A 24,894-nucleotide genomic window follows, 5' to 3' on the forward strand; every position below is an offset into this window, starting at 1 on the left:
GAAGTTGAACTGAACCCTTGCTCTCCTCGCCCCACAAAGCCTAATTGTCAGGTCTTATCCTGGTGACTAGACAAACTCTCCTTATATATGGTGACTTTCATTTCAGGAGTCCTATACTTCATCTCAGGAGAAGGCAATGGCACCCCACTCCAGTACTCTTGCCTGGAAAATCCCATGGATGGAGGAGCCTGGTGGGCTGCTGTCTATGGGGTCGCACAGAGTTGGACACGACTGAAGCGACTTAGCAGCAGCAGCATACTTCATCTCTTCCTGCAAGTTGGCTCTATTAACTCCTGCCTCCTAGACTGTCAATTACATCCTTCAGGCCTTGGACCCCATTATAGCACAGAATGTGGTATTTCCTTTGTGTTACTTCACATTCCAAGAGAGGCCAGTTCTACTTATGATCAAACCCAGACACTCCTGTTTCAGTAATACCTTTTACTTGTCTCAATTCCACTGACACAGGTGAGAAGAATCAGATTTTAAACGGTGATCGCAATGGCTTTCACACAGAGGATCACTGGGCCACTCTCTCTTCCCAGACAGAATCCTGAATGACTGCACAGTTTCTCTAGGGGCTAATCACTGGTGCCATACTGCAGTCCCAGCAACATCCACAGTCCCTGGTGGACTTCATTCGCTGCACTTGCCTCAGAGCTAAGCTGTGTAGCCTCTGGTATTTTTCCAGATGCTTGTGCACATTACTGTTGAAGCTCCCAGATCAGTGGGCCCATGCAGGATCAGGCCACTCAAGGTGGCTTCCTCTTGTTCTCTGTTCATCCCCCTGCTAGACCAGTCCCTGCTTCACTCACATGACCATCCAAACCTCTTAATTACAGGGCTTAATAGTAGCTGCCTGCATGCTTGCTGCCCAGCTGCTGGTTTTCCTGGTACTGATGAGCCAACCTGATGTCAATACCCCTATAAATGGTAGGTTCCTCCCTCAAAGAGTGGAGATTGCCACAGTGTGCCTCCTGCTGCCTGCTGAACATGGCATGTTGTTGCTCCAGGGCCCTTCCTCTTTGGGTGTTTGTCCGATAAGCGGTGGCCGTCTCTCCTGCTGTCTCTCAGCTCTTTCTTTGGTCTCAGGCTGGGCATCTACAAGTGTGCAGGCTTGTGTGTTGCAGCCCAACAATTGGTGAGTCAGCCAGAAGGCTGCTGAAAGCCCCGTGAGGGCCAAAATGTTGATGAATACAGATGGGGAAGGAAAAATTATGGGGTTAGTCCTGGGGTGTCTGTCCACTAGCATGTGGGTTCCTGTGGAATCTGACTACTGTAAGAGATATTTCTCTCTTCCATTATACTGATGACATCCTGCTAACCTCAGTCTCTTTCCAGTTTAAAAGTAGCAGCCTTGTGCTTTTGGTTCACCTGACTGCATGGGGAGGGCTTGTGATACAGGCAACACACAAGAGTCTTTCTGACTTTATTGCTTTTTACAAAGTACAAACATACCCCTGATCCACCACCTCTAAAAAATTACAGACACAGGCTTTAGGGACATAAACTTAGGGGCAGGATTGGGAATTGGATGGTTCCAGTCACCCTGAACCGTTCGTTTGGAACCTATGGAAATGCTGAAATAACAAGAGTAGCCTTGGGCTACACACACACACACACAAAACACCCCCTCTTTAGCAGCCATGATGTTCAGAAATGGACTGATAAAAATGCCATACCCTGGAGATTCCACCTGCCCTACAGCCCTACCGCTGCCAGGCTAGTTGAAGGATGAGTGGACTACTCAAAGAACAACTTATATAGGAAACCCACTGTCTCAACCTGTGAACCAGTAGGCTAACTTCAGTCCCACAAACTTGTAACTAAATATTCCAGGAGCAATCACTCCATCGGGTTAACCAAAGGAACAAGTCAGCACCATCTGAGTTCAATGATTAACCACCCAAGGTCATTGCCAGCGAATGGTCAGGAGAATAACTCACTTTTTTCCTTGCCACAGGATCTACCCCAGAGGGAAGATATTGTTAGTGGCCCTGGGACTGGTAGGGAAGTCCCCCATGTTTTACGTTTGCAGCCCCGTGGGGGTTAGTATTAGTGCAAGAAGGGAACTTACAGATTTCATCTGGCCCCATCTAAGATAATTACGCCAGGCCTCCTTATGGAGAAAGGCACCATTATATTAACACTGTGGTCTGTCACACCCTCTCCAGTATTTGATACTGGCTATGGGGACTGAGGTTGCATAATGATACTACAGCCCAGACAAAAACCATAGACAGGGGTGACATTATATCAGAATGGTGCTGCTGCTTGGACTTTCTTAATGGTCATGATTTTCCCTGCATTGAGCCTGATAAACATCTTATATTTTATCTCTAGTCCGAGCAGAGGGAATCTGTTTGCAGACAGGGCAACAATAGTAACCTCACTACTAAATGAGTCTGATTGTTGGGTCCACAGCGAGATGCCTTTGTTGTCTTCCTCTGGAATTCTATCAAAAATTAACCCAGTTAATGCCTGGCTCCAAAGTTAGCCCATCTTTTGACTCTCAGCACTCTCTAGTGCTGTGGTGTGTATTGTATGTATGGAATCTGTTTGCAGTGCACCTTGATATACCTGACCCCAGGGATATCAAGGAAGGGGGGGATCAGATATTGTGGGGGTCAGGCAGGTTATGTAGGGGATTAGCAAGCCATTCAAGATAGCTGTTCCCTTGTTCTCTCTATATCCCCTGCTCGACCAGTCCCTGCTTCACGTGACTATCCAATCCTCTTAATTATAGGGCTTAACTAGAAACTGCCTACACACTTGCTTCTACCTTAGCTTCTGGTTTCCGTGGTAACTGATAAGCCAACCTGAAGTCAATTCCCCCTGTAAATGGCAGCCTCTCTTCCTCCAGTGTCACAGATTGCTGCCCTGTCCTGCCTGCCATACATGGTGGCATGTTGCTCTAGGACCCTCCACTTCAGACATGTCGGATCCCCTGTCGAGTAATCACTAATATCTTTTTCACTGTGTCACTCTGTCTTCAGTCTCAAGGCAGGGCATCTACAAGGCTTGCAGGCCTGTGAGGTACAGTTCAACAGCAGTGAACAGGGTGCTTGGGTCCCAGGGAACAGTCAGGGAGGTGGCATTGGGGCCTTCAGCCAGGGCATTCACAGACCTTCTTCTGCTCTGTTCTGTGTGCTGAATTCTTTGATTCTAAAGCCATGTCTAAGTCAGAAAAAAGCAGTGACATGGACATCAGAAAAAGTAGGAATCCAGTTCGGTTTCCCACCAATCTGTCAGGCAGAGGGCAATATCTCTTGGGCCTAATCTTGGGGGTTGTATTTATACCCTTCATCTGGTCCTTGCAAACTACGTACAAATTCAGGGCAAGCGTCTAAGCTGGCTAGCACTGGCTGCTCCATTGGTTGGTTAAAATGGTGGACTCCTCATACACTATTACTCCTCTTTCTCTTCTGTTTCCTGAAAGTTAATGTCTTAATATTTCCCATTTTTCGAGTCCTAGGGTAAATAGTGATCTGCCTCCCAAAGGCCCATTTGAATGGATGGTCAAGAAAGAAAATTCATGAAACAGTGAAGGATTATCCTTGGTTAAGTGGAAACACAATTGCCTCTGGTTGAGAAATGTTATCTCTCTAAGTTATGAAGATAGTGGTTTGGGCTATATCAGAGTCTAAGTCCTCAGGTATATAGGCATCCCTTATAGCCTTTCCCCTCTCTGCTAAGAGCTGTGATCCAAATGAAAAACCACCTTCTGTGGCTCAGATGCCTTCCATGATACAGACATGGACTGAAATTCATGCCTTTGGTGCCTGTGCCCACTTGATATGACTATAAGTGGACATATGGTCAGACACAGGCTCCCACCAAGTCCAGATTCAAAACACCTGAGACTTTAATCAACACACTTCTTACAAGGCTGTATCAGGAGAGGCACTCTCCTGATGAGGCTGAATTTCCTCTCCTTCCATGAGGAACAGAAGAACACAAGGCCTGGCAAGCCAGTTGAAGGAGGATCATAAGTTCTTGGATACAAATGAGTGTTTCAGAGACTGATATACCCCAAACCACTATCTTCGTAACTTAGAGAACATTTCTCAACCAGAGGCAATTGTGTTTCCACCCCAACCAAGGATAAGGGCACTGACCCAAATGATGAGGTTATTCTGAGGGGTAGAGGAGGGTGGGTTTGGGACAGGGTCTGTATGGGCTCCCAGGGTTCTCTGGCCCAAGATTCTGATGAACCAATATTGCCTTTGTTTCCATATTTACTTCAGGACTCACCAGTCAGGCAGTCCTCAGCACAGGTGTACTTTCCAGATAAGGGATAAAGTAATAAGGAACATGCCCAACCAGCCTAATCCTTCATTGTTTCATATACTTTCTTTCTTGACCATCCATTCAAATGGGCCTGGAACCACTCAGCCACCTGTGGCCACTTGTGTTTCCAAGGGATGCACATTAACTACTAGGATTTGAGTTAATGCTGACTTGGGCACCCAAAAGGTATCAAGATAAATATGTCTTCCTGGGAGTTCCCTGGTAGCCTAGTGGTTAGGATTGCCAGCTTTCACTTCCGTGACCCGGGTGCAGTCCCTGGTCAGGGAACTGAAATCCCATAAGTTACACTGGCCAAAACAAAACCCAGAAAAAGAAAAAAGTCGTCTTCCCCACGTGCTCTCAGACTGAAGTCCCTGTAACCCATATCTTATTGGTTTTGTTTTTGGCTGCAGCATGAGAGATCCTAGTTCCCCAACTAGGTATGGAACCCATGCCTCCTGTGTTGGAAGCACAGAGTTTTAACCCCTGGATCTCCAGGGAATTCCCCCATAGCCTATTGGGAACTATAACATTTGCAAAAAATCTTATCTCTAATAAGTTGCTTTATTTGTTGGTAGTCCAAATGTGGCTTCTCCTAGAATAGTTTTCTTTCTAGCTCTCTTTGATCACTAGATACATCAAGTTTTATTTCCTTTTTGTGCGGACTATTCCATTCAAAATTATTCTACAGGTCCAATCTTTAACTGTCCTATGTCAACCCCATCTGAAACATTACAAAAAAGAAATCCTGGTCAAAAAACTGGGAAATGTTAAAATGTTATTTTAATCCGGAGATCTCATGCTATTTGTTGTTCATTGTTCTGTAGCATTGATTGCAGTGATCAAGGACAATGTACCATCAAGTTGACCCTGTTGCTTGCATTCTCGACAGTGTTCACATGTGACTTCATTTTCTACTATGAGGCGAATAACCAGGACAGTTCCCTTCCCCATCAGTGAATGCACCAAACCAAGTTTTCCTCCATTGGTAGAAGATATAGAAAAATTCATTATGTAAATCTTCATATTCTATGATATAACATGCAAAAATTTCTTAGCTAAATACTCTATATACACTATTGATTCAATCGTGCTAGCCCAGGTTGTCTCTACCTTGACGCTGAGAGATAATGAAAGAGAAATTCAAGCGTACCTGGATTCTAGTTTCTGGAATGCCAGTTTCTTTTTTGATTGAAATACACTTGACACACAGCACTGTATAAATTTAAAGTGTTGTTGTTCAGTTGCTCAGTCATGGCCGACTCTTTGTGACCCCATGGACTGCAGCATACCAGGCTTCCCTGTCCTGCACCATCTCCCAGAGCCTGCTCAAACTCATGTCTATTGTTTCAGTGATGCCATCCAACCATCTCATCTTCTGTTGTCTCCATCTCCCAACAAACCTAAACGTACAACATATTAATTTGATGCATATGTGTATGTAATATGATTTCCATTGTAGTGATAATTAGCACCTCTATCATAAAACTTAATTTCTTTTTAGTGAATGAAATATTACATTCTAGTATCTTAACATACAATAGAATATTGTTGTCTATATTCACTATGTGATGTATTTGATGTCTAGGACATATTTATTACTTGTTGCAAGTTTGTACACTACAAAATATGTTCTAAGTCCCCCCACCCCCCGCTGATTCCCCTAGTAACTGTATACTCTGTTTTTATGAATTTGGCTGTTTTTCATTTCCAAGTGTAAGTCATATCTTACGTATTTGTCTTTCTCTGCCTGACTTATGTCACTTAGTCGAATGTCCTCAAGATCCATCCATGTTGTTGCAAATGTCAGGATATACTTCTTATGGCTGAATAATATTCCATTGTGTGAATGTGTATATCTCATGTCCTTATCCATTCATTTGTTGATGGGCACCTAGTTGTTTTTACATCTGAGCTATTAAGAATAATGCTATAAAAAACATAGGAGTGCATCTATCTCTTTAAAAACCTGTTTTCATTTCCTTTTGGTGTATACCCAGGAATGGAACTGCTAGATCATTGGGTAGATCTGTTTAATTTTTTGAAGAATCTCTGTGTTGTTTTCCATAGTAGCTGAACCGACTTGCATTCCCACAGAGCGTACACAACAAGTTCACTTTTCTTTTCCTTCTTGTCGAAACTTGCCATCCCTTGTCCTCTTGGTGATAGCCATTCTTAAAGGTGTGAGGTGATAGTTTATTGTGGTTTTGATGCGTATTTCTCTGATTAGTTCCTTTGAGCATCTTTTCATGTACCTGTTAACCATTTATGTGTTTTCTTTGGGAAATGTTTGTTTCATCCCTTTGCCCATTTTAAAATCACATTGCTGTTGAGTTGTATGAGTTCTTCACATGTTTTGGATATTAACCACTGTACTTGGTTTGCAAAAATATTCTCTTGTTGCTTGCCATTTCATTTAATTGTTCCTTTTGCTGTGCAGAGGCTTCTAAATTTGATGTAGTCACGTTGGTTTTCATTTTTGTTGTGTGTGCCTTTGGTGTCATATCTAAAAGCTCATTACCAAGACCGATGTTGAAGAACTTCTACCCTGTTTTCTTCCTGGAGTAGTATGATATCATGCCCTATATTTATGATTGATTTTGAGTTAATATTTGTGACTGTTTTATGATAGTGGTCCAGTTTGATTGTTCTGCAGCTTGATCCAGTTTTCTTAATACCACTGACTGAAGAGACTGTCCTTTCCCCATTAGGTGTTCTTGGCTCCAGTCTCAAACATTTTTACCATATTTATATGGTTTCATTCTGGATTCTTTGTTCTGTTCTACTGGTCTGTGTGTTTATTTTTATTCTAGAACCATATTATTACTCTTGATTTGTGGTGTATTTTTAAATCAGGTGGTGTGAATCTCCAACTTTGTTCTTCCTCAGAATTACTTTGGCTATCCAGGGTCTTTTGTGATCCATACAGATTTGGCTCTTTTGTTTCTATTTCTGTGAAAATTTCCATTAGAATTTGAAAGGGATGGAATTAAAACTCTTAAGTGTTGACCTATATCTATAAATTTATTTTCTATATATAAATCTGTGACCATTTCACAATATTCATTATTTCAATCAATAAACATCGAATGTCTTTCCATTTGCTTTTGCCTCTGACTTCTTTCAACAAACCTGTGTACTTTTCATTGAACACATATTTCACTTAAGTGATTAAATTTTTTCTAGGCATTTTATTGTTTTAAGCTATTGAAAAGGTCTAATTTATTTCCTTTCCAGATATCTCATTTTTCGTTATATACGAATACTGATTCTGTATGTTGATTTTTTTTCCCCCGTTTTACTGACTTTGTTTCCAACTATTTTGATTTGTCTTTGGGATTTTCTATATGTAAAGTTATATGCAAGGGATGACAATTTACTTCTTTTTTATTTAGATGCATTTCATTCCTTTGTGTTGCCTAAATATTCTGGCTGGGACTTCCAGTTCTGTGTTGAATAAGAGTGATAAGAGAGGGTATCTTAGCCATCTGTATGTCTCCTTTGGAGAAATGTCTATTTAGTTCTTTGGCCCATTTTTTGATTGGATCATTTATTTTTCTGGATTTGAGCTGCAGGAGTTGCTTGTATATTTTTGAGATTAGTTGTTTGTCAGTTGCTTCATTTGCTATTATTTTCTCCCATTCTGAAGGCTTTCTTTTCACCTTGCTTATAGTTTTCTTTGTGGTGCAGAAGCTTAGAGTTTAATTAGTCCCATTTGTTTATTTTTGCTTTTATTTCCAATATTCTGGGAGGTGGGTCATAGAAGATCCTGCTGTGATGTATGTCAGAGAGTGTTTTGCCTATGATGTCCTCTAGGAGTTTTATAGTTTCTGGTCTTACGTTGAGATCTTTAATCCATTTTGAGTTTATTTTTGTGTATGGTGTTAGAAAGTGTTCTAGTTTCATTCTTTTACTAGTGGTTGACCAGTTTTCCCAGCACCACTTGTTAAAGAGATTGTCTTTAATCCATTGTATATTCTCACCTCCTTTGTCAAAGATAAGGTATCCATAGGTGTGTAGATTAATCTCTGGGCTTCTATTTGGTTCCATTGATCTATATTTCTGTCTTTGTGCCAGTACCATGCTGTCTTGATGACTGTGGCTTTGTAGTAGAGCCTGAAGTCAGGCAGGTTGATTCCTCCAGTTCCATTCTTCTTTCTCAAGATTGCTTTGGCTATTCGAGATTTTTTGTATTTCCATGCAAATTGTGAAATTATTTGTTCTAGCTCTGTGAAAAATACTGTTGGTAGCTTGATAGGGATTGCATTGAATCTATAGCTCACTTTGGGAAGTATACTCATTTTCATTATATTGATTCTTCCGATCCATGAACATGGTATATTTCTCCATCTATCAGTGTCCTCTTTGATTTCTTTCACCAGTGTTTTACAGTTTTCTATATATAGGTCTTTAGTTTCTTTAGGTAGATATATTCCTAAGTATTTTATTCTTTTTGTTGCAGTGGTGGATGGAATTGTTTCCTTAATTTCTCAGTTTTCTCATTATTAGTGTATAGGAATGCAAGGGATTTCTGTGTGTTGATTTTATATCCTGCCACTTTACTATATTCATTGATTAGCTCTAGTAATTTTCTGGTGGAGTCTTTAGGGTTTTCTATGTAGAGAATCATGTCATCTGCAAACAGAGTTTTACTTCTTCTTTTCCAATCTGGATTCCTTTTATTTCTTTTTCTGCTCTGATTGCTGTGGCCCAAACTTCCAATACTATGTTGAATAGTAGTGGTGAGAGTGGGCACCCTTGTCTTGTTCCTGACTTTAGGGGAAATGCTTTCAATTTTTCACCATTGAGGATAATGTTTGCTGTGGGTTTGTCATATATAGCTTTTATTATGTTGAGGTATGTTCCTTCTATTCCTGGTTTCTGGAGAATTTTTATCATAAATGGATGTTGAATTTTGTCAAAGGCTGTCTCTGCATCTATTAAGATAATCATATGCCTTTTATTTTTCAATTTGTTAATGTGGTGTGTTACATTGACTGATTTGCGGATATTGAAGAATCCTTGCATCCCTGGGATAAAGCCCACTTGGTCATGATGTATGATCTTTTAAATGTGTTGTTGGATTCTGATTGCTAGAATTTTGTTAAGGATTTTTGCATCCATGTTCATCAGTGATACTGGCCTGTAGTTTTCTTTTTTTGTGGGATCTTGGTCAGGTTTTGGTATTAGGGTGATGGTGGCCTCATAGAATAAGTTTGGAAGTTTATCTTCATCTGCAATTTTCTGGAATAGTTTGAGTAGGGTAGGTGTTCTGTTCAGTTCAGTCGCTCAGTCGTGTCTGACTCTTTGCGACCCCATGAATCACAGCACGCCAGGCCTCGCTGTCTACTACCAACTCCCGGAGTTCACCCAGACTCACGTCCATCAAGTCAGTGATGCCATCCAGCCATCTCATCCTCTGTCGTCCCCTTCTCCTCCTGCCCCCAATCCCTCCAAGCATCAGAATCTTTTCCAAAGAGTCAACTCTTCGCATGAGGTGGCCAAAGTGCTGGAGTTTCAGCTTTAGCATCATTCCTTCCAAGGAAATCCCAGGGCTGATCTCCTTAGCTCTTCTCTAAATTTTAAGAAGACATACAGATGGCTAAGAAACACATGAAAGGATGCTCAACATCACTCATTATCAGAGAAATGCAAATCAAAACCACAATGAGGTACTATTTCATGGCAGTCAGAATGGCTGCTATCCAAAAGTCTTCAAGCAATAAATGCTGGGGAGAGTGGGGAGAAAAGTGAACCCTCCTCCACTGTTAGTGGGAATGCAAACTAGTACAGCCACTATGGAGAACAGTGGGGAGATTCCTTAAAAAAAAAAAACTGGAACTAGAACTGCCTTATGACCCAGCAATCCCGCTTCTGGGCATACACACTGAGGAAACCAGAATTGAAAGAGACATGTGTACCCCAGTGTTCATCGCAACACTGTTTATAATAGCCAGGACATAGAAGTAACCTAGATGTCTATCAGAAGATGAATGGATAAGAAAGCTGTGGTACATATACACAATGGGGTATTACCCAGCCATTAAAAACAATACATTTGAATCAGTTCTAATGAGGTGGATGAAACTGGAGCCTATTATACTGAGTGAAGTAAGCCAGAAAGAAAAACACCAATACAGTATACTAAGGCATACATATGGAATTTAGAAAGATGGTAACGATAACCCTGTATGCGAGACAGCAAAAGAGACACAGATGTATAGAGTAGTCTTTTGGACTCTGTGGGAGAGGGAGAGGGTGGGATGATTTGGAAGAACGGCACTGAAACATGTATAATATCATATATGAAACGAATCGCCAGTCCAGGTTCGATGCATGATACTGGATGCTTGGGGCTTGTGCACTGAGACAACCCAGAAGAATGGTATGGGGAGGGAGGAGGGAGTGGGGTTCAGGATGGGGAACACGTGTATACCTGTGGTGGATTCATGTTGATGTGTGGCAAAACCAATACAATATTGTAAAATAATTAACCTCAAATTAAAATAAATTAAAAAAAAGAGAGGGTATCTTTCTGACTCAGCTGGTAAAGAATCTGCGTGCAAAGTAGGAGACCTGGGTTTGATTCCTGGGTTGGGAAGATCCCCTGGAGAAGGGAAAGGCTACCCAATCCAGTATTCTGGCCTGGAGAATTCCATGGACTGATTAGCCTATGGGCTCACAAAGAGTTGGACACTACTGAAAGACTTTCACTTTCACTTTCCTTGTCTTGACAATGATCTTGGAGAAAAATCTTTTTCTTTTTCACCATTGTGTAGAGTGTTAGCCAGAGCTGAGATGCCTGCTCCTTTCTGTGGATGTCCAGGAGAGGAGGAGAGAAGAGTGAAAGAGGCTGAAGGATAAAAAGATTGAAGGCAGGAGAGGAAAGGGAAGGATGTAGCAGTGACTAGTGGGGTCAAATGCAGTCCATATTTGGCAGACGTGCAGAGATAGACACCTTTCTTGTTGAGGAGGAGACTCTGAAGTTTTCAACAAGGGCATCTTGGAGACCTCCTTTTAGCCTTGCCCCTGAGTCAGCAAGCTGCCCCCCACCCCCGCCCTTTTTTGTGATAAATCTTCCAGATGTGAAGCCAGTTTCAAACTTTATTCTGAGGGAGGAGTTTCATAGGAGGCCTGCCTTGTGGCCTCATTCCGTGGCTCAGTGGGGAAGCTGTGAGCAGCAGAGGGTCACCTTTTTATTGGGATGTTGGCAGCTCACAGCTCTGGGCACTGCCCCTTCCCTGGGGTGGGTGGGGGAGCTCAAAACTCACAGATCACGAGGAGTGGCTCACTGCAGGGTACATCATTCCACTTGCCCTCCCGATAGATCTGCACACAGTTCTCTGGTTGTCCAACATTGTTGTTGTTGGGCTCCCCACTGGCCCAGTTGGAATAGACCAGTGACTCCCCCGTGGGGTAGGTGAACTTGCCTTCCGTGGAGATGTCATTCATGCTCAGGTAAGCATCATTGTTCTTGGCTCTGACCAGCTGTGCCACGGCCTCGTTCTCAGCTGCAGAGCGTGGGGAGGCCAGCTGTCCCTTAGCCTCTCTGCAGATCTGCTGGGCATCCGAATATGATTTTACAGCACCTGCCGTCTTGAAGATCTTCTCCCCGACAGCCTGGCCATCAGGGAAGAGCACCGCTAGGGGAAGAGGAGATTCAGGTTGGGGATGCGGCAGCACCTAGATCTTGTGCTTCAACTGGAGTCCCCAGATCCCACGAGGGTACCAGGGCACCAGATAGAACAAAAGCAAGGCATTTTAATTACTGTGTAAATAGGAAAGACTTTGGCAAGGAAATGACACTGTAGAGTCCTGGGCAGTTCTTGAGAGTGTGGAAAACACCAACCAGGTGGCTCACTCTCTCTCTTGCATGATGACTGGGCATGTGGAGTTGTCTGAGGGGTTCTGTGCTGTGTGAAGGGGTGAGGAGAAATGGGAGGACAGAGGTGCATCTGAGAGCAGCCAAGTGCTGACCTCTGCACTGGGGGCTGTCCAGTGTTGGCTTCCATATGCTCGCAGGTGAACCTATGGCCAGTCAGCCTCCCTGGACCACTGAGCAGGGGATGACAGCATCTGAGAGCTCTATGTGGGAGCGGGAGGGCAGGGTGGGATCAGCTTTGGAGAGACTCCTGTCTGGGCTTCAGAAAGTCATGTGTTCAGCCCTACCCTGGCAATGACAGCCCAGGTGACAAGGGAAAGTCACTTCTCTTTTCAGAGTCTAATCCCTTATTTCTAAGGAAAAGGTGCACTGCAAAACGGCATCCCCGATGTGACGTGTTAAGTATCTTTTTCTTCCATCCCATCCACACCACTCTGACTTCCAGGGTCTGCATGGAAATCTTCTGGGCTCCTAAGAGGGCTCACTGGACTGGTTCTGAACCCAGGCTGCACCCTGACCCACTGCCCTTTTCCTCTGAGTAGCTTCAACAAGCAATCGGAGATCAGATTTTCCACGTAATCAGGATGGCGCCCAGACAGCCCTGGACAAGGTCAGTGCAAGCTTGTGTGCCATGATTGGTTTATGTCCCATGCATCTTGGTGTGTGTGTGTGTGCATGCTTGAATACATTCGTGTGTCCATCTGAAGGTACATGGGTTGACTCAAGGTCCTCAGGATGGGTGTGCATATGTCTGCATGTGTGTTCCTGTGTGTAGGTGGTGTGGACTGAGTGATGGTGTTTAGGTACACACAGGTGGCCAGCACATATGCCCAAGTTCACCTTTGTTTATATCAGTCTGCATGAAGGGTTAGTTTTTAAGTTGTGCCCAACTCTTTTTGACCCCATGTACTGAAGCCCCCCAGGGACTTCTGTCCATGAGATTTTTCCAGGCTAGGATATTGGAGTGGTTTGCCATTTCCATTCCAGGGGATCTTCCTGACCCAGAGATCAAACCCAGGTCTCCTGCAATGCAGGAAGATTCTTTACCAGCTGAGCTACCAGGGAATGAGGTAGTACATTGATATGTAAATATGATTGTGGAAGAAGGAACACATAAACTGCTGAGAATTCTCATCCCACTACTTCAGTACTTAGTTGGCTTGAGTTCTTAGGGGCCAACCCTATGTCTCACCCCATCAGGCCCCTTAATGCTCTGCTTCTTCAGAAAACTCTACTTTTTTTGGATCAGTGAGGTTTGATAAGTGATGTGCATTCAAAGCTGTCATCAGGGAGAGCAGAGAAGGAGGAAGGGCAGTTGATGGAGCATCCCAAAGACGCAGGGCACTCAGGTGTGTGCTCCAAGAGGCCTCTGCCTGCTTAGGATCCAGGCTTAGGGAAGAATCTCTGCTTTAAACTCCCCAAGAGGTGCAGGGGAGTCCAGGACTGGCCAGAGACTGGAGGCAGCCTATTCCTTCCAGACCCAGGGACATCTTTAGGGTAAGATACTTAGTGGCCACACACCAAGGATAGGTTCCCAGCAGCCTTGAACCCCACAGGCATCATCCCACCCTGGATCTCAGGATCATGTCTGGATTCTCTGCTACTCTGGACTGTGCAGCTTCTTCTCTGGATATTTTCACACCAGGCACCACAGAGGGAAGAAATGCATCCTGGGTTGGGTGACCCTTTGTATGTCATAGGAACCTGCCCAGGGTAGGCTGTAGTAAAGGTCTGCTGAACTGGTGACATGGACCTCATCTTCCTCCTTCTCCAGTGCGTCTACTTGAGCTTCTGGAGCATGTGGGGTACAGCTCTGTCCCAGCCCTGTCCTAACCCCACCTCCTGCCCCAGGTCTAGGTCCAGTCCCAGTCATGGTCCCAGCAAGTCCAATTTAGACCCAGCCAAGAGAACTACAAGCCAAGCCTAGACTAAGTCTGAGGCCCACGCTCAGGGCCTGGCAAGAGTCAGGTCCAGGAACTCACCTTTCTTATACTGAGAGAAGGCATTTTGGAAGTGTTGCAGCTGTCCGTCTAAGATTGTCACCCACTGCCTGAGAGCATTGACCTCTGCAGGAGAGAGAGGCCAAGTGAAGACAGATCCAGAACAGCCTGGAGTCACTCAGAGCCCAGGCCTCAAGGGAAGAGTGCCCAGGTGAAGATGCAAGTTGGGGGTGGGGTAAGGAGGTGGAACAGAGGCTTAGGAAGTCCACCTCTGCTGACCTAGCTGGCCTCTGTGTCCACGGGATTTCCTGGGGTTCTCTTGTGAACAGTATCCCTGACAGGTCCCTTGCCTCACTGACAGTGAACCAGATGTCATTTTAATTCCAAATTCTAGGAATCTGATAGCACTTCCTTTTGCATTGCAGGGGGTGGTATGGTTGTAGGAGAGGAATACACATAGCTTGAGTATTTCCCATCCACTGAGTTATTTGATGTTCAAAGTTATGTGATGAACTGGAGAGGGACGTTAGCTTGTCATAAAGATCAGATAGAAAATCTGCTCAGGTTGTCCTCCAGTGAGTCATAGAGGCTAAGACCAGAGTCCACCTCGCCATACACCCTGTCAACCTTTCCCGCTTTGACCCCAACCTGTAACTAAATGGGTTACCTGAGAGGAGAGCTGAGCTGAATAAGGCCGCCTCCCTGCCCCACACCCTAATGGGGCCCCCAAGGCTTCCTTACCTGCAAGCCCACTATCCCCCTTTGCTCCTCTTTCTCCAGGATCACCTCTGTCCCCCTTCAGTCCTGGGGGGCCCCTGGCACCTGAAGGGCCCTGCGGACCTATGGCTCCAGCAGGCCCTGAATAAGAGAAGTAGAAATGGGTGAGTGCTGAACATATATTTTAGCATTTTTGTGCCCCCCCCCACCCCCCCGGCCCCAGCCTCCACACATGGACTGTCATATCCCCAGGAGTACACCCTCCCACATACAAATGTCCCTCTGTGCCTGGAACCTCTGCTTGCATCCTCTCTATACACTGACTGTCCCATAACCTAACAACTAGCCTTCCCTGAATACAGACAGTCCCTGCTGCTCACACCACCCTCTCCCTGGAGACGGGCAGTTCCCAAAACCCAACACTGGCTCTCTCCCTGGAATGCCAGCTCTGATATGATGGCTGGTGGTGGTGGGCACAAGGGAATATGAGCCCAGCCCCATATCCATTGCTCACCTGCTTCCCCAGCATGTCCAGGGGCTCCAGTCTCCCCGGGGGCACCTCTCTCTCCTTTGAGACCTGCGGGGCCTGGGGAGCCCTGCATGCCTGGGGCACCCACTCCTCCTGAGGCAGAAACACATTGGAGAAACATGGCTGAGAGTGCGCTCAGCAGGTACCATTTCTTCATCAGCGCAGCTTGTCACCCATAGCTCCAGGTGAGAGAGCGACCTGGAAGACTGCTCCTGACTGCTAGGTCTCCTCTAGGAGATTCAGTCAGTGTGGGAATGTGGGAGGTGAGTCCCAGGCCAGGCCTACCAGGCACGGACGTTCCAGGCTTTTCCAGGCACTGTGCACATACCCTGCTCCCTACCAGGGCTGCCAACGTCACCCCTCCCTTCTCCCTCCCTCACCCACCTCATACCATCCTCCTACCTTTGGGCCCAGTCTCTCCTTTGGGGCCTGGTGTGCCTGGAGGTCCCATGCTTCCCTGCCTCCATGAGGGGCCCTCTCTTCCAGCTGGACCAGGCATACCTGGAGGCCCTGGGAAAAAAAACCAGCCCCGTCAGTGACACTGAATGTCCTCGGAACGGAGTGCATAAAAGATGGGGCTGTAATAGAAGTCAGACAGGCAGCCTCCTCCTAAAGATGTTGCCCTCACTCTCCACCCTCCCCATGAGCTCCAGTCTTCCCTGAGATAACCCTGTGCCAACTTGAGAATGACCTTCCTCTTCCTGTGGTAGAATCACTGCATGCCTACTGCCATGGCCTAGCAGCAGCACACCATCTGCAGACACCTGCATTCCATGCCCAGCTGCTTACCAGGTGGTCCAGGGTCTCCCTTTGGTCCGGGTTCTCCAGCAGAGCCATTGTCCCCTTTCAGCCCAATGGGGCCAGCTGGTCCAGGCCTCCCTGCTCGTCCTGCAGGTCCTGGTGAACCTGTGGCCGCAGAAGAGATGGACATAAAGCTGATCCCGGCCCAGGAGGAGCCAGCTGCCTGCAGGGTCAGGGCCTTGGCATTCTTTCAGGGTTCTGTAGGGTGTAGACACTGCCCTTCCAGGTGACTGGTCCAGTGGCTATCAAGAAATGCGTGTCCACATCTCCATTTTACAAGTGAAGAAACTGGCTTGCTGAATTGGAGGCAGATCCAAACCAAGACTCACCTGGCTTTGCATACAATGCACCTGCCCCTGCCCCAAGGCCACGGTATTTATGGCAGTTAAGTTTGTCAGCTTTTACCCTGGACCATGGACTCCCTGCCCTCCCCCCTTCCCAGAACCAAAATTTCTGTCAAAAATGACACCTGACACTTACCACCAGAGAAATAGAAATCAAAAGCACAAAGAGCTGTCACCTCACACCTCTCAGAATGGCTATTATCAGACAGCAAATAGGAAGTGCTGGAGAAGTAGAGAAAAGGAAAGCTTTGTGCAGTAGGGATGCAAATGGAACAGCCACTATGGAGACAGCATGGAGGTTTCTCAGAAAGTTAAAACTAGAGCCACTGTATAATCCATCAATTCCCCTTCTCAGCATATAACTAGACAAAATGAAAATACTAACCTGAAAAGGTATATGTACCCCCAAGTTAATTGCAGTGTCATTCATGGTAGCCCAGGCATGGATGCAGCCTAGAGCCCAAGTATCTGTGGATGGATGAACGGATGTAGAAAATGCAGGGTGTGTATACAATGGAACATTATTCAGCCATAAAAGGGAATGAAATCTTGCTATTTGCAGCAACACTGGTGAACCTTGAAGGCACTATGCTTAGTGGAATAAGTCACAGGGAAGGGCGGTACCATACGATCTCACTTACATGTGAAATCTAAGAAAACAGATGAACAAAAACAACTTACTCACAATACAGAGAACAGATTTGTGGTTGCTAGAGGTGGGGTTGAGAAGTTGGCACAATGGATAGAAATCTTCAAAAGGTACAAGAGTTCAGTTAAAAAACAATTGAGTCCCAGGAATATAATGTACAGTGAAGTTACTATAGTTAGTAATCCTGGGTTGCATGCTTGAACATTGCTGAGCAAGCAGATCTTAAAAGCTCTCATCACACACAAATCGTAACTATGTGTGTTGATGACTTATTGTGACATCATTTCACAATATATGCAAATATGAATTCATTATGATGTACATCTGATTCTAATATATTATAGATCAATTCTGTTTAATCCAAAAAAAAACACAAACTATGTAACATGCTTTTAACATTATGGAAGATAGATGACATTATTGTTCATTATTAAGTGATAAAAGTAAGTTATAAACACTATTTAATATGATTCGGTTTCTTCAACATGTCCATGCATGTGTCAGGCATGTGCACATGTAACACACATTGAAAAAACGACAAGAAGAGCATAGACAAGTGTTATCGTTTGTTCTAAGGGGCACAATTCAGGCAATTTAAATTTTCATCTTTTTGTATTTAGTGACCACATGCTAATTTGCTTTTGAAAAATGACCAAACATTTCAAAACATCACATTACCTTAAGAAGGCTGCCTAAGTCTGAAATTATGAGATTTGCCTTCAAAGACTAAAGGGAGAAATGCCTATTGATTCAAGAATTATACACTCGATTCTGTGAGTTTGGTTATTCTTTTTTCATTGAGATTAAATTCACATAATATAAAAATAACTTTTTTATTTTCTTTTACTGTGTTGTGTAGCTTGCAGGCTCTCAGTTACCCAACCAGGGATTAAACCTGAGGCCTGGCAGTGAGAGCACCGAATCCTAACCACTGGACCTCCAGGAATTACCTGTAATTAATCATTTAAAGTATACAAATCAGTGGCATTTAGAACATTGACATAGTTGTACAACTACCACTACTCTTTAGTTCAAGACTATTTCATTAATCCCAAAGAAAACCTCATACCCATACTCCCTCCCTGCCTCCTCCTAAGCCCTGGCTACCTTTATGCAGCTGCCTGTCTCTGTTACCTATTCTGGATATTTTATATAAATATATACAATATATGACCCTTTGTGTCTGCCTCTTTAAACCAGGAGTGACATTCTTGAGGCTCATCCAATTTGTAGCACATCTCAGTACTTCGTTCCAGTCTATGGCTGAGTAATGTTCTATAGTATGAACACAATACATTTTCTTTATTCAATCACCGTGGATAAATGTGGATAGACACTTGGGTTGTTTCTATCTTTTGACTGTTGTGAGTCAGCATTCATGTGCAAAAAGACAACAAAAGAAATCTGTCAGTTACTACTAACTTGTTCATTCACTTATTTGTTCATTTCCTCATTATTTCATTTCTCTGTTCACTGAGAATCTCTCTGTGGAACATGGCTCTCTGCCTAGCACTGAGCAGGAAGTAAATGTCAGCACCAGGTCCTGGTCTACAAGGAACTTGTCACTGAAGTTTAAACTGTGAGGCACAGGTAATGAGTGAAGAAAACAGCTTATGAGATATCCCTCATCCCGTCCCAGCACCCCCAACCCATGGACACACACGTACTCATAGGGAACAGGACTTCAAGGCTGAAGAGGATTCAGAGACCTGGAGAGGAGAGGTGACATTTCAGATCTGGAAACCACTCCCCCAGGGTAAGAAGGGCCAGGCAGCCTGGGCCAAGACTGTGCAGGTGGAGGGAGACTGGGGTATTTGGTGGGTGGTGAGAGCCTCTGTGCTGGACATTGTGTCCTGCTCTTAGCTCCAAATCTCGCTAGGCAATCAATGGGAGCCCGGAGGATGGGCCCCGCATCCCAGACCTCTGGTGCACTGTGCTCAGGCAGAGACACCTGGTCCCTGGTTGAGCCTCTCCTTGGCTCCCCAGTGGCTGGGGAGGGCAGCAGGTACCTGGGAAGCAAGTCACTCCTTAGAAGGGAGCATTAGAGGTTGCCCATCCTTTGCACAACCATGGCGGCCATGAGAGCAGGGAGGTAGAGGAAGGGATACTTTTCAATTCAAGGCCCCTCGGGGAGCTAGAGAGAGCTGGCATCTTGAATACCACCCCTCCTCTGAGATCACTTCTAGGAGGCCTGCTCTAGCCCCAGCCCATTCATGTTGGAAGCTACTTTCTTTCTAAAAGACAGATACTTGTCTCTTACCCTACAAATCCTGGGGATATTATGTGTTCTTTTCGGCTTTAATGTTGTTCATTTCTTTCCTCTCCAATCAAAACACAAACTCCAGAAAGTTAAAAGACCTCAGTTGATCCCCCATCTCCCTGGCCCAGGGCCATGGTGGTCCCCTTGTCCTTGTTGCTGGTTCATCAAATTCTCACTTCTTGCCAGTAAAAACCAGATCTTCTCCTGTGGGACAGTGTTTCCAGAAAATTGCCTTAATAATCAGTACATTTGGAAACTTCAGGCAAATTCAGCTGGTTGGGACAGCAGAAGGATAAAACTTTATCTTGAAGACCCAACAAAGAAATGAAGCCTTTGCTCAATTCTTTGTCACTAGTTGGTTGATATTATTCTCATCTACAGATGATTAAACTGAAACTTACAACACTGTCATCAGTTCAAAAATATTTGACATTCTGCAGAGGCAACATTTAATACGAATGATCAACAGTTAAGCTTTGGAGTGTGTGTACTCAGTCACATCTGACTCTTTGTGGATTCCTGACAGATTCCTCTGTCCATGATATTCTCCAGGCAATAACAGAGTGAGTTGCCATTTTTATCCAGGGGATTGTCCCAACCGTGGGATGAAACCCACATCTCCTATGTCTCCTACATGAGTGTACAAAGTCACTTCAGTTGTGTGCAACCCAGTGGCCCAAAGCCCGCCAGGCTCCTGTGTCCATGGGATTCTCCAAGCAAGAATACAGGAGAGGGTTGCTATGCCCTCCTCCAGGGGATCTTTCTGACCCAGGGATCGAAACTACATCTCTTACATCTCCTTCACTGGGAGTCAGGTTTTTTTTTTACCACTAGTACCACCTGGGACGCCCAATGAGTTCTGGAGCAGGGGACTCCAAATACCAGTCACTCGCTCATTCTTTGTACCTTCTTGGGGGTGTTAGGGTCAGAATATCCTAGGGGAGGAATCAGGACAGGTGGTTATGGAGCTGGGGACTTGGGCAAGTCATTCTTTGCCAACCAGTAAAGCCATGATTTAGGTGGACTGAAAATTTGGGGGAAACCTCCCCTCTTGGGAAGACCATCTTCAAGGTTTCCACTAAAGAAGATTCAGAGTTGAGGTTGGTTAAAATTCCATTGCCCACCCCTTCCTATCAGGGCAAGCCCATGGTCCCAACTCTACCTGGATCTCCCTTCTCCCCCCGGGGGCCTTCTCTCCCATCTTGTCCATCACGACCAGCCAAGCTACCCTCCACGGGGCTACACATAACCAGGGTACAGGCGTTGGCCAGTGTTTTCTGGGAATAGATCTTCATTTCTGCTCCCAGGGATCTCCAGGGCTGTGTGAGCAGGAGCAGCACGGAGAGAGGGAGGAGAAGCATGTCCTAGGCAGAGGAAAAGAGAGAGGGGGTGCTCTTGGTCCAAGGACGAGGCGTAGGGCTGGCCCAGCTCCTGGAGGTCAGGAGAAGCCCTTTCCCCATCTCTTCTCCCACCCTCTGGGGCCAAGAGTAGCAGGGCTTCAAAAGCAGTTTAAGGAAAGTTAGGATGAGGTCTGGCCAGGGAGGTCATGAGTGGACCAGCTGGGCAAATGACCTGCTCTTCCAGCAGCATGAATCTACTCCCAGATGCTCTGTGTCATCCCTTTTTGGGCTTGTCATCCCTGCCAAGGGCACTGTGCCAGGATGTAGAAGTCCTCATTGAGGCCATTGTCACACAAAGAGGGACTCACTGAGGGCCCTCGGGTGGGACCCTTCCCTCTCTGGCCTCTTTATCCCTTTTTATACCAGTAAGTCGGTTGCTTTACCTCTTACAATGCTGGCTTGTTTCCTCTCACTTGCTGCTCTGGACAGGCTAGTACTGGAGTCTGCAGTGCTATCTGAAAAGAAAGCCAGAGTCCTAATGCTTGGTGAGGTCTGTCCTGAGCACAGAAAGGTGCATGACTGCTTTTTTTTCCAGGATTTGTCATTCATGTGCTCCACCAGGAAAGTTCCTCGTACACCTAGAGTCCTGCCCAGACCTCTTAAGAGGACCTGGGACGGGGGCCTCTTGGTAGAGAGGACGTGTGAGATGGGTGCCATCAGGGGGAAGCTGGCTTCAAAGGAGGAAAGCCGGTGTCCAGTAGAGCTTCTGGTTACCATCGGAAAGGGACTCAGGAGCTAAGTGAGATCAGGGTGCAGGATGTGGGTCACTCCCAGTGTTGGGCTTCTTTCTTCTCTCAGAGAGAAACTGTAATGTTTAGAGCATGGAAAAGAATCATGGGAGTTGCAGAGACCTGGAAGAAAGCCTGAGGGACCTGTGCAAAGGACCGAGAATTGCCAAGCAGGCTGATGCAGTGGGAGGGAAGGGGTTTCCTAAGCAGAGAAGTGCCTCCTTCCAAGAGGATGATGAATTGCATTTACCCTGGGGACTTCCAGACAATGGCATCAGACATCTGGTTGGATGTCACATTCAACTCTCCCCCTCTCCCTGTCCTGGAAAGACATCTCCCACCAAACAAAGGGAGCAGAGTGAAGAGCACCCCTTATTGCCTCATTTGCTCCCACCACCAGCACTGAACCTCCTAGAGTGGAAGATCTACACACACCCTGCCTTCTTCAACCACCCACATAGGCAAGGAGATATTCACTGCATATGGAAAACAAATTAAGAGGCAAGGACAGAGACACTCACAATTGCTTCCCGTAAGGGTCCAGAATGTCCAGGCAAGTTAGAGTTCCTGGGTAAGCACTGGCTCTTTATATCTGCCCTGTAACTTGACCCTAAGCCCCAGTTTCCTGAGAATTCTCTTCAGGAAGTAGGGTAATTTCCTTATTATTGACTCACTCAGTCACACCCCCACCTGAGCTCAGGTGTCCACCTGGGTTCTGGACACCTGCCACTAACGTTGACAGGACTAAACACACATTAGAGTCCAAAGAGCACCCTCAGCCCAGGATCTCATGGATTCCCCACTTCAGCCTTGTAAGTAAAATGGCAGCATCGGTGTCTGTATTTCATGATCTCCAGGGATCCAAGGTCCAGAGAAGAACAGTAAGTTGTACAGCGATCTACAACTCTTGCAAAAGCAGCCTTCCTCTGCAGAGTCCAAGAGCTAGCACCCTGCGGCCACTTCTCTTCCACCTTCATCTCAACATTACTGCTCAGACACTAGGAAAGATCTGGGAGCTGCTTGGCCAATCTGAGCAGAAGTGGGGCAGGTGAAGGGCTGCTGAGGCAACAGCCTGTGGGAGACAGCATCTCGGCGAGCTGCCATCTGGCAGGGGTCACTCTTTTGCTTTATGCTGTAGATCTAGGACTACTCTCCACTTGCCTCAAGATGGCTTTCTACGCTCTCTGTTCATCTCCTACCCAACCCTTTTTCACTCACTGCTGCTGCTAAGTCACTTCAGTATGTCCGAGTCTGTGTAACCCCATAGACGCACATGACTATCCAATTCTCTTAATTATAGGGTGTAATGGCAACTGCCTACATGCTTGCTGCCCCAGACACTGGTTTCCCTGGTAACTGATGAACAAACTGACATCAACTCTCTGTTAGACTGGTAGGCTCCTCCCTCAAGCAGTGAAGAGTGCCTCCACGTCCTTCCTGCTCTCTGCTGAACATAGTATGCTGTTGCGCTAGGACCCTTCTTTTCTGGACACGTAAGATTTCCTATCTAATAAGCCATGGACATCTTTGTCCCTGTCTCCCAACTCTTGCTTCGGTCTCAAGGCTGGGCATCAACACGCGTGCACAGCTGCAGGGTGAAGCCCCAAAATTGGTGAGTCAGCCAGAAAGCTACAGAAAATCCCGTGAGTGCAGAGATGTTGGAGAATGAGGACAGGAAGGGAAAGTTGTGGGGATAATACCAGGGTGTCATTCCCCTAGCAAGTGGGCTCCTGTGAGAGATATCTTTCTCTTCCATTAAACTGATGACATCCTATTAACCTCAGTTTCTTTCCAGTTTAAAAGTAGCAGCCTGGGCTTGTGCTTCACCTGACTGCCTGGGGAGGGCTTGTGATACTGGCAAAACACAAGAGCCTTTCTGGTTTTATTGTTTTCTACAAAATACAAACATACCCCTGACCCACCACCCCTAAACAATTACAGGCTTTAGAGACACTAAGTGGGACAGCTTGTGAATTGGCCATGGTCGGTTACCATGAAGGGTTTGGTTAGGACCTGTGGCAATGGCGAAATAAAAAGAGTACCCTCTGGGCTTCTGGTCCCAGGTGTGGGAGGGGGTAGAGCAGGGATATAGTGTCAAGGAACAAGGCTCTATGCGGCCTACATGCTTTACAACAGGTGGAAGCTGCTACAGTGGGCCTACTCAACTTGCTGAGCAATGCAAAAAACACCGCTTTAGTGGCCATGAATTTCAGGAATGGGCTGATAAGAATGCCATACTCAGGCATTTCCGCCTGTCCTACAGCCCTACTGCTGCCAGCCTAATGGACGAGTGGACTGAGTAAGCAACAGCAGATACAGGGACCCACTGTCTCGACCTGTGAACCAAGAGGCTAGCTTAAGTCACAGAGCTTTTCATTAAATATTCCAAGAGCAGTCAGCACAGGGCGTACCTACCTTGTATTAAACCAGAGCAAACTATTCAACATCATCGGAGTTCAACTGCTGATCAGCCAAATATCATTAACAGCTAACAATCAGGAGAATAACTTTTGCCCTTGCTACAGGATTACCCAAGGGAACATACTGTAAGTGGCTCTGGGACTGAAACTGGTATGGATGTCCCAGGTGTTTTGGGTTTGCAGCCCTGTAGGGATTAGGAATAAGGGACTTAAAGATTTCATCTGCACCCACATAAAATAACTAAGAAATTAATCTAGGTCCCCTACTAGAAAAGGCACCATTATATTAACCTTGTGTTCTGTTATACCCCTCCAGTGTTTTTTGACACTGGCTGGAGTGGACTGAATTTGGACAGAGTAATGGTACTCTAGCCAGGACAAAAAACGTAGTCAGGGGTGTTATTATGTCAGAATGCTGTGACTGCTTGTATTTTGCTTAATGGTCATGATCTTCCCTGCACTGAGTCTGTTAGACATCTTACATTTCATGTCTAGTCTGAGTGGTAAGGAATCTATTTGCAGACATGGCAACAATGGTGACCTCACTCCATAATGAATCTGATGGTGGGTCTAACAGTGATATGCTGTTGTTATCCTCAGGAATTCCATGAAAAATTGTCCTGATAAATGGCTGTCTCCAAAGATTGCCTGTTCTTTGGACTCTCAGTACTCGCAGCTGTGGTTGTCTGTATTGCATTTGTGGTATCTGACTGTGGTGCACCTTTGTATACCTGAGGCCGGGAATACTGTGGAAGAGGGGTGGACCTAGATAGTAAGGGTCATAGGTCATGCAGGTTATATAGGGATGGAGTGTATGGTCAGCCCATTTGACATGGCTGTTCTCTTTCTTTTACTACACCTCCCTGCTCAACCAGTCCCTGCTCCACTCACAGGACTGCTCAATCCTATTTCATACATTGCTTAATTAATAACC

The 24,894-nt window shown here is 45.6% G+C and overlaps 1 protein-coding gene and 1 long non-coding RNA gene across 8 annotated transcripts; one reads left to right on the forward strand and one right to left on the reverse strand.

Moving 5' to 3' along the window:
- Positions 1-926: 926 nt before the first annotated feature.
- On the forward strand, positions 927-18,322 carry LOC147342831 (uncharacterized). Of its 7 annotated transcripts, XR_015156730.1 has the most exons (6): positions 927-1,141; positions 12,618-12,782; positions 14,187-14,323; positions 14,893-14,993; positions 16,939-17,005; positions 18,012-18,322. It is a non-coding gene; the product is annotated as an uncharacterized LOC147342831 (long non-coding RNA). The 7 variants fall into 7 exon arrangements; XR_015156732.1 differs by lacking the exon at positions 16,939-17,005; XR_015156731.1 differs by lacking the exons at positions 16,939-17,005; positions 18,012-18,322 and adding an exon at positions 16,253-16,575.
- LOC147342832 (collectin-46) lies at positions 11,377-22,118 on the reverse strand. The gene is made up of 9 exons (XM_086381757.1): positions 22,062-22,118; positions 21,196-21,267; positions 20,575-20,776; positions 16,148-16,264; positions 15,761-15,868; positions 15,344-15,451; positions 14,854-14,970; positions 14,155-14,238; positions 11,377-11,933 (listed from the first exon to the last, which is right to left on the reverse strand). The coding sequence occupies exons 3-9, from the start codon at positions 20,771-20,773 to the stop codon at positions 11,551-11,553; spliced, it is 1,116 nt and encodes a 371-aa protein (XP_086237883.1). The 5' UTR covers positions 20,774-20,776; positions 21,196-21,267; positions 22,062-22,118; the 3' UTR covers positions 11,377-11,550.
- Between the last annotated feature and the right edge of the window lie 2,776 nt (positions 22,119-24,894).

Source organism: Bos grunniens, chromosome 28, assembly GCF_055505025.1.
Source record: "Bos grunniens cultivar Pamir isolate PY7600 chromosome 28, Bosgru_T2T1.0, whole genome shotgun sequence".
Classification (NCBI taxonomy): domain Eukaryota; kingdom Metazoa; phylum Chordata; class Mammalia; order Artiodactyla; family Bovidae; genus Bos; species Bos grunniens.